The sequence below is a fragment of the Acanthisitta chloris genome, unplaced genomic scaffold, assembly GCF_000695815.1.
Source record: "Acanthisitta chloris isolate BGI_N310 unplaced genomic scaffold, ASM69581v1 scaffold3480, whole genome shotgun sequence".
NCBI lineage: Eukaryota > Metazoa > Chordata > Aves > Passeriformes > Acanthisittidae > Acanthisitta > Acanthisitta chloris.
The window spans coordinates 38,624-48,942 of record NW_008650912.1 but is presented as its reverse complement, the minus strand read 5'-3'; the positions used below and the strand labels follow the sequence as shown (position 1 = coordinate 48,942).

Genomic DNA, 10,319 nt, shown 5'->3' with positions numbered 1-10,319 from the left:
ATTCTGCAATATGCACTTTGATTTATTCTGCTTAATTACTGTCTCAGCTACTTCATGATTGCTCAATCTACAGCAGTGTGTATTTAGGAGACAATTTTTCACTTTAAAGCTTCTTACACCTGTCAGGAGACAGGATATTGAGAGAGGGACATACAGTAAACTAGATGTACAACAGTCAAAGCAAAAAAATTGCTTCAAGGTTCATGGTGCACCATGCAGTGCATGAGAAGGAGATGGGATAGAAGCACAGTTTAACCCCAGCATTCCGACTGCCCAAAGGAAGATGTATTGAAGCATTTATTCTGCCATGATTCAATTGCTTCTTCTCTAGGATGACTTTTCCCCTGGCTCACCATCAAAGCAGAGAAGGATCTGCAACTCTTCTGCCTTCAGTTAAGAGAAACTCCTTTTCTCCTGGTCAGTGCATGATAGTTTAAATAAACACTTAGGGGGCAAAAAAACAGCTGCCTTTCTCCCCCTTTTCCTTTGGGTATGTGTAAGCACATAGATGTTCTTCCTCTCCCCTTTTCACCTTCTTATGCAAGAAAGTAAGTCGTATTTGAGCCTTGAACCTTTAGAGACATATCAATCTTTGCAGATCTTGTTTTAGTTTTTCACCAGGTGTTTATTGCAAGTGGCAGTTCCATTCCAGCAACTCTCAGAGAGGCATTCCTCTCTCAGAGAGGAATGAAAATGAGGAAAAGAAAAGCAAACTCTGATTCTCGAGCAAATGCAGAGAAGCAGACTGTGTTCTGGTTTATCCTGGAAGGTTGAGAGAATATATGCATTAGCAACCCAATAGTTCATTGATTCACCAGTTCTAGAAAAACTTATGCAATCACCTCTAGATTTTCCTTAGAAAACAAAGTTATCAGACTGGGGGGAGGAGGGGTAAAGTTTGTTTGGGGTGGCTTCATTTTTGACTTTTTGTTCTATTTTTCATTTTGCTGGCAGAATGGTGGGAAACATCTTCATACTTTCCTTTTAGGATGTCAAAGTTCAACCACGAAAACAGATAGCATGGAAGGAAGAGAGAATATGTTTAGTATGGGTGTTGCCAATTAGAAGAGCTCTTCAGGATTGTGAATAGTTTTTTTTTAAGGAGGTAGAGGGCTTACAAACCTTTCTGTATGAACTTCTGAACAGGGAGAAATATATTTAAACACTTTCATTGGCCTAGACATGGCCAGATATCTTGCAATTTATTAAAAGACCATGAGGATTAGAATGCATATTGCGTGTGTATTTTGTGTTCAGAAACACAAATAGGAGGAGTTGAACATTTGCAGAATTCACCTGTAATTGCAGTTATAGTCCATGTAGTCCATGTTGTAGTTCCTCAGACCAATTCTGAGGTCCTGTAAAGGCCAAGCAAACAGAACATGTAGCAAGTGAGCTTTGCACAGCTGTAGGAAAGATGGTTTTACAACTGTAAACCATCCATCCTACATTCTATAATTAAGATTGTGAAAGAGTTTTAGTTTATGACCAGTCACTTTCAGAGTCTGAAAGTCTCATTCCTTGAGAGATAACCAGAGATACTTTCTGGGTGTTTCAATAACCACATGAAACATATACACAGACATTATAGGTTGTTGAAAATAAATATGTCTTAGCTCTCAAAACTAATTGTTTTTTTTAAAAAATCAATCTGCCCCTTCCCCCCCCCCCCCCCCCGCCATTTTAGCTCAGGACAAGTTGCACTGACCACAAATCTTTTCAATAGGTGACTTATCTGTTTCTGAATTGTAAATAATTCTTTTAAGAAAACACATCTTCATTCTCAAAAGACTTGCTTTCATTACAACAGGTATATATATTCATATTTTCACTTAGGTGAGCAAGGTGCACTTTACCATCAGGTTCTGTGGATTTTTTTTTGTTATGCAAAGATAAATGATTTTGAAATTATGATCACTGTGGATAACCTTCCTTCAGTATTCTTGAAGACAAAATATTGGCAAACAAAGTACATGATTGAAATAATGGAATTACAGGAAAAATAGAAAACCTCTAGCTTCAGTGATATTATGTTCTTAAATACTATGCTTACACAGAAATAAACATTAATACTTGCTGAAGTCAATGAAAAGTTTCCCAGCGACTTAAATAACTGGAATTATTTATGTTCTAAGGGATCTTGAAAAATGTTTCAAATATTCTTTATATTATTACTGTTATGTTTTTGTTCTTAATCATAAATGGTCATATCACTTTCTCATGAGCTAACATTCACTCTGGAAAGTACAAACTGTTCCAGGAAATAACAGTCACATCAAAAAGCAGCTGAAAGCTAGTGATGACCCAGCTGTAAATTTGACACTACATTTTGTTCCATAAGAACTACATAGGACCACTCACTTCAGTTGAATCAATAGGTGTGTTTCAAATTTGATGGCCTAGAGAAAAAATGCAATTTTCCCATTTAGGAGAAAACTCTTTAATTTTTGAGTTGCAACATTGTACTTCACTGTAAGAGTTCTGTAACTTTCAGGTAGTTATATTAATAAATGTGAAAATAGCTCAAAATAATTCACTTTTAGAGTTCCTCCACCGAAACTCAGTCTATTGGAAGCAGTTGAATAAAGATATGTCTGATTGGATTAATTTTTTCCTATCCTGAATTTTATGAGATAGGCCCAAATATAGGCATCTAAAAAAAGAATATTTATTTATTTATTTATGAATGTACACCCATCAACCACCAAAATGGAAGAGGAGAAAGAACCCTTCTTCTGGCTTTACATGTCTTTCCCCTCCTACCTTTTTTTCTTAGTAGTAGAAGAATCAACAGCACAAAATATGGTTAAGGCTTTTTAATCTCATAAGCATACCACATTTTAAAAGTCTTTCTGAATCATAAAAACAGTAATAGTAATGTACATTATTACTTCTTTCCTCTGCCTGTTCAAAGCTGAATTTTCTCTGAAGGCATAATATTCAAATTATGGTAATCATACCATTGATTCTGTGTAAAATTGGCCCCCTTAAAAATGTTCTGTAATAATGTTTGTAGTGTATAGCTGGTATGTGCATTAAGTACATCTTCTTATTGAATCACTTAATCAGTTAACAGAATAAAAAAGCAGCTAGAGGCTAACCTGCATCTACCATATGGTTAGCAGATATGTGAATATTTGGTTGTTGTTGACAAAGGATCTCCTGCAGCCTATTGGCCATGGTTGTGCCTTTTTTTCTGTCATTAATACTGAAGCAGGCTTTTATCAGTTTTTTCTCTATCAGCAATGGCAGGTTTGCTGTCCACTGCAGAATAATAACTGAAAATTTTTGAAAGACTTTTAAAAGCCTAGAAAAAAATTCAGACCAGCCTTCCAGACAATCTGTTTTCAAAGGGGTTTTTTTTGTGTTTATTCAGAATTGCTTAACCCCAATTGTGTCCTTCAGAATTTCCTGGGTGGTTTGTTTTAGTTTGGGGTTCAGTTGGGGGTTTTTGAGTACTGCCTATTAAATGCGTTTTGTGTTAATGATACTGGATATGATTTAGTACCATTGTATTTCCTGTTGTCATGACTGTATTTATTTTATAGCACTTGAGTTATTCACAGGGTTCTATGCAAAGATCACACTTTCTGATGTGGTTTTCCATACCTTATGACGCAGGTAACAAGGGTTTCTCAAGACATATATTAAAAGGACTAAAAAAAAATATTAATTGCACTTCTTACAGAAAGTCTTTCATAGATAGAATCATAAGATGAAAAAATGATGGAGAAATTCTTTAAAAATTCTTTAATAATCGTTCATTGAGGTTCAAAAAGGAACAGTTCAGTATTTTTAAGAAATCCCAGGTAACAACATATCTCTCTGTGATTGGGCTGAGCTGTTGTGACAGCCTAGAAAAATACATGGAAAAGGTAATGGGGGAGCAGTATTTCCCTGTCTGATTTCAGAATACAGCAGGAGAGGTCACTCAGGTACATGAATGCATCACTTCATCTGTGTTTTGAGGAAGGAAAGAAGGGTTCAATCAGTAGCAGTTAGAAATCACAGTGTTAACCTGGTTACTATGCCTTTTCACAATGCTATTCCACCGTGTGAATAGAGCAGCTTTATGGATCTCTTCAGATCTGTCCCTATCTGTATACCTCTTAGAAATGAAGAAAGTCCATTTGTCCTGTCCTACTTTTGTTGTTGCTGTTGTTCTCAAGGATATCTAGTTCATGCATTCAAAAGGATTTCTATGATAAATTTTCTTAGGTGGGAGCTGGCATTGCTTGCAGTTTCATCTCATGATTGACTTTAACTTTGTAAACAATGAAATAAAAAAAATGTTCTTAGCTACTCTCCCAGTTTATCCAGTCCTTTGAGTAAAATGTTAGTAGAATGAAAATTGTATCTATTTATTACTTATACCTGCTCCTGGCTTAGATCTCAAAAGAGCTAAGATGGAATCATCTCATTATTTTAGGAGGATCTATTTATAAAAGTGTACACTACACTGTTGAATAAACCCCCCAAAAAAGATTTTTTCTGGAGAACACCCACTGTAGGGTCCACATAAATCTGGGACTCAGTGCTTTTCGTCCGAACTCTTCCTTGCAAAGTGTTTAAAGATATCTATATTTATACTACCTTCCTTATTTTTGCTCAGTCAGGGTTGCTGCATATCATGACTTGGGATGGTCATATTTATACTTTTTGAAGCGGATGGTCAGTGTGTCTGAATCAATCTTACCCTAAGCCTAACAGCCCCACCTGCCAAGCAAACAGGACAGCAATGGCCATCAAATAGTTGGGACTGGAATACAGCCTTGAGCATGGAGCTAACATGGTTGTGAAGATGTAAAAAAACAAGCAAACAGTCATGGTCTTGTCCCTAGTGATGAACAACCTGCAGAATTATTGCTAAGAGGTGCAAATCTACAGCCTCACAGTCTTTGGGATACCTGTCACACTGGGTTTTGATAGAACTACCTTCTGTGAATAAAGTTACTCAGGTGTGTATGTGTTTCCATGACTAAACTCTCCACTACTTTACATCATTCCTCTCTGCTTCATTCACATACACATATTGTGTTCAGAGTTAAATTTGAGAGGAGTTGGTTGCTTTAATTTATTTTCTATCTTTATGTTTTAGTTAAACACAGACAAATCTCTTGGATTTTCCTGTGTAATATGAAGTAAAATCTAGATATTAATTTTCTCTTTTGTGTCCATGCACACTTGTCTTGAAACATTTCTGTGGTAATGATCCATGATCAAACCAGGAGATGATTCCATACAAGAACATGTTGGGTATGTAATCACATCAGAGGGAAATGTAGGTAGTGGTTTTAATTAATGCATATTCTATTAATGTATGACCTGAGAAAAAAAGTGAAGGCAGTTCTTTTGAAGGGATACAAATTAATGCTGTGAAAGACAAGGAAAAAATACCAAGGCTGAGACATTTTTTATAAATAACATGCAACCTTTCCGGCCAGAGCATGTTCGCTTATTTCAGTATTTTAAAAGAGATGTATTTCATAGTCTCTCTCATGCCGCAAATTGTCCGTTATGGAGTGAGCATAATGCTTCTGGGTCATGTCAGGGTTAATCAGTATAAGCAACTTTGGTTCACTATTCAAGCAGATGTGGTGGTTCAACTTGTAGAACTTTCCAGGAAAACTACTATACGTGCACAATTACAGCCAAGGGCAGGACTGGACACCTAGAACAAGAGCAGGGTGGTATTTGGGTGCACCCTGCTCATGTCTGTGGAAGAGTTCCTGGGTCATGAGCCAGTTCCTGCCATCCTTTAAGCTCCCTTGTGAAGGAAGGGCTTCTGATATATTTTATGTGTTATCACCTGAACTTCTTGATTTTAAGAACAGTATGAATCTTAACCCCAATTTTATTATTAAATGCTTTATTTTACATTGCAAAGATTTAAAGTCTTCACTATAAGAGTGGGGAGGCACTGGAACAGTGTGCCCAGAGAAGCAGTGGGTGCTCCATTCATGGAAGTGTTCAAGGACAGGTTGGATGGGCCTTTGAGTAACCTGGTCTAGTGGAAGGTGCTCCTGTCCACAGCAGGGGGGTTGGAACTAGATGATCTTTAAGGTCCCTTCTGACCCAAAGCATTCTATGATTCTATAAATGTATCAGACTTTATCTGATATGTTTATTTATAAACCGTAAACTATTCTGGACTCTATCCAATGCTATGCTCTGATGATTCTGATTTTAGGAAAAATTTCTTCACCAAAAATGTTACCAAGCATTGGAGCAGGCTGTCCAGGGATGTGGTTGAGTCACCCTCATCATCCCTGAAAATACTTGAAAGATATGTATATGTGGCACATGGTGGACTTGGCAGTGCTGGATTAACAGTTGGACTTATTGATCTTAAGGTCTTTTCCAACCTAAATGATTCTATGAGGTGCTTTTTTTTTTTAACTGCAACCTTCCCTTAAATATTGTAAGAATTCTTAATACATTAGAAGACTGATAAGCTTGATAAAGAGGTGTTGTATTCATTTTCTTAGAAAAGACATTTGTGATTGCCATGTGTGATGGTTACAGTACTACCTGTAATCTCATTTGAAAGAAAAAACCAAACAGAAGTACAGCAAGAAGAATTAAAAAATGCATTAACACTTTTCTGATCAAAGAAAAGGGGTGTTTAAACTAAAGTGCAAAGCATCCTTTTAGAGCCTACTTTGTTTATCCAGCTAGTGCCTCCTTAAATTCTTTCCTTGGGGCCTACTCCGCTTATCAATTCCCGCTTAGCTCTGGTCAGTATCCTTTCCTTTTGAAGTATGCATGTCAGTGTGGAGCAAGCACAAGCAGGCAGTACCAGTTGTTTAGTAAGCAACTTCCAGTAAATCATTGATTAATCTTTTTCGCTTCTTTGTATCAGATGGAATGCTAAATTTAGGTAGGAGAGATGGAATATATCAAAAGCCAAACATTATCAGGCTACTGGCCCAAAAAGTTTTCAAATCTTATGAGGAACTTGTTATTATTTAGAGAGTAGATAGAAAATTAAAAATCTGTGTCAATAAATATATAGGCAAAAAAGAAACAACTTTAACTGAATATGTGTACATCAACTGTCTTCATGGTAATTACTGCCATTGTGGAAAGAGATGGAGTTATGGACAGCTTTCAGCTCAGTGCTCAGCATGTAAAAAAAAGGCACACCTGAGGTAAGGAGTTATTAAGAAAAAAACTGAAGGCATTATTACACTATTGTATCAGGCAATTGTATATCTGTATCTTGAAGGCTGCATGTTAGGCTGCAAAAAGGACATACTGAGAGGATATTTAAAAAGGCATAGGAGATCTAGGAGAGGTAAATAGAAGGTCTTCAAGGTTGACCAGAGGTAGAGATCTCCACTTCCACACTGGAAGAGCCTTGTATTGATGGGGATGCTGGAAGTACTCAAAGAAACTCCACCTGAAGGCACCAAGCCTGCCTTCAGGGTAGGTCTCACAGCACATCACAACACCAAGGCTGTTTTATCTGCCACCTGCCAGGATGGACTACCTTGTGCTTTGTAGGCTAAGGACATGGACAGGTAATAGATATGATGCATCATGAGGATGAAGCCTTTAACTAAAGCATACTGAAAACATTGATGGCCAGAAACTTGGGAAAAGTTTTTTTCCACTTTCTCGGCCTGCCACATAGCAGATCTGCAGCATATTTTATTGACTATTTGGGAGGCAGTAAACTGAATAGCCTCATCCAACATGTGAGTTAAGGTTGAGAAAGGGAAAAAAAAAGAGGCCTGTAAATAGTTTTAAAGAGAATTTTGAAGTCATATTACAAAACCAGACTAGTGCAGCTGACCAATACCACAGTGCTGATCCAATTCATTTTTGCTCAAACAGATAAGCACTTTGTTCTTACCCAGAATTTAAGAACACTTTTAAAATTTAATTTAAGCTTTAAATGGTTTGATGATTGACAGATGACATTTTTAAAAAAACAACATTAATTTAGTTTGATATTTTGGGTAGTAGTCCATTTTGGTTTATCTTTCTTTATTGTAGCTGATACCTGTATGTGTTGGAGATGGGAAAGTATGACGCTTCTCCATCTGCCTCCTTCAACTTTCAAGCAGCTATTTGGTTTTGCAGTGCAAAGTCTTTTCTATTTTTTTCTTCTTTTTCTTTTTTTTCCCCCCTTTCTCCTTAATGGCATGTAAAAAATCCTCAACTGGAGAGGGCTCTTGCATGAATTACATGAAATATTCTTCACTGAAGAGTTTGGAAATTTTATCTTCCTACACTTTTTCTTATGTGTGGTTTTGTGTTGTTAAGCCAAAAATACACCAGTCTTCTATAATACAAATCTTTCTTTCTTTCTTTAGCAGGTTTCAAGACGTAGATATTTTGCTTCTTGTTAATTTCTGGCTGTGTTAATTAATTTTGTGTTTTGTTATTTTTTGTCCTCAATTTATATGCATTGAATTGACTTTAATTAAGCCTCCTTGATGGATAGCTTCTTCCTTTATTCCAATAATGACACATCCCAAAATGTCTGCTTTCATTTACTCTGGCATCAATTCACTGTAATTCCATCAGAGTCGCTGGAGTTACTTTGAATTTACTGCTTTATAAGCAAGAACAAAATTCATTCCCATGGCTGACAATTACAGACATCTGAATGGAGGTAAAACCCACAAACGTTTCCAAAATAATGTTCATTCTTTACTCTTAATGGGTTTCATGTCACCAAGAAATGTGTCAAGTGATTTTGCCAGTGACCATATGGTGGGAAAAGAAATGTAAATACATGAATGGAAGAATTGAATATTACTAATGAGGAAGCTTACAAATTAGCATATTATGACATAATGGAAGGCTAGCCAAGTCAGACTTTGTTTTGAAAAGTATACCAAAGATGTTTTTCCTTTTTTTTAAAATTTCCTTGAGATAAGAGTGTAGGAACACCTTAAGCTTACTACTAGCCATGCTTCTCTCTGGTCAGTAAACACTACTTTCTGAAACAATAGAGAGTACATTTTTCTCATGTATGAAATCATATGTTGTAATTAATTGCTTCTCAGTTATGTGGAGGCATCTGAGAATCAAAACTTTACAGTAATTTTTCTTTGCCCTTCAGGAGAGGGGATTTTTTTTTTTTTTTTTTTACTGCTAAAGATTAAGCAAAACTAAGAAAAGGTGTGTATAATATTTACATTTCTACCAAAGTCTGAAATGTCAGTAGTTCACCTCCCAATGGTCATTTTCTGATCTTTAATGGACTCTCACTTCTGTTCTGCAGAAAAATGGAAAGGAAGAGGAAGAGCAGGGTCACATTTTGAGTCAGCACGCAGACGGAGTAGAGCTGTCCTTTATCATATCTCTGGACATCTACAAAGAAGAGAGAAGAACAAATTAAAAATTAATAATGTAGGTGTAATCCTTCTTTTTCTTTTTTTTTCAAAAAATGTACTGTCTGAGTTGCCTTTAAAAAAATAAAAATAATTAAAAAGTGCTGTAAAAGGTTGATGAGTACCTGAGAAACATCCTGGTCATAATTCTACAGCAACAAAAGGATTACAGTGTGTTTCACATAAATGCAGTTCTGCCTACTATGGTATTTGTTATGCCTCATACAGCAAGACTGTGCATTTAGCCCTAGTGTATGCAGAAATTTGTTTTATGCCAAGAAAGTCACATTATGAAATTTCTCAGAACTTAATTTTAGGTTCCAATTTACGTTGTTATCCCAATTATTTCATTTCAATTATTACTAGCTGCCAAAATTTAATGAAGAGATTCAAAGTTTTGCTCCAGCTGAAAGTCTCTACTCTGTTAAGCTACAAAAGGTCACACTTCATTCAGGCAACTTTTCATATGAATTCCTCCAACTTTTGGCTACCTATATTTATCTTTCCTTTTCTTAATAGAAGTAGTAATCTTTCTTGCTTTAAATTACTTTTGTGTTCCCCCAGTAACTATAACTAATAAGTAAGTTCATAAAACATCCTGTTAATGTTGCTAAACTTAAATCAAACAATAGACAATGCTAACAATATAGCAGCAGAAAGACTGGTAGAGAAACAGTCAGGAGAAAAGAATACTCTCTTGTTTTGTGGAACTATATCTCAGGAGAAAACTTAATGTTGAGGAAAACAAGAGATACAAATAAAAATAGTATGTACAAATAAAAATTTGCTAGAGCAATATCTGAGAGCCTGTTCCAACAGTGAGATCCCACAGTTAATAGAAGCAGGTGTAACAAAAACAGTTTTTCTTGAAATCTCAGAACAGTATTTAGTTTAGTTCCTTTTATTGACTACCAAAATTAAGCTGCAGTGCCGATACGTCCTCCTAGATATTATTACATCAGAAATTAAAAG

General features: G+C 36.0%; 1 protein-coding gene across 1 annotated transcript in view; it reads left to right on the top strand.

Moving 5' to 3' along the window:
• The window catches only part of LOC103798378 (potassium voltage-gated channel subfamily H member 8-like), a gene marked incomplete at its 3' end in the record, with an annotated part of 54,170 nt that overhangs the window by 21,885 nt on the left and 21,966 nt on the right, over positions 1-10,319 (top strand). The window contains exon 4 of the mRNA XM_009070637.1: positions 9,239-9,366. Within this exon, the coding sequence (XP_009068885.1) occupies positions 9,239-9,366 (128 nt within the window). The remainder of the gene's footprint in view (positions 1-9,238; positions 9,367-10,319) is intronic.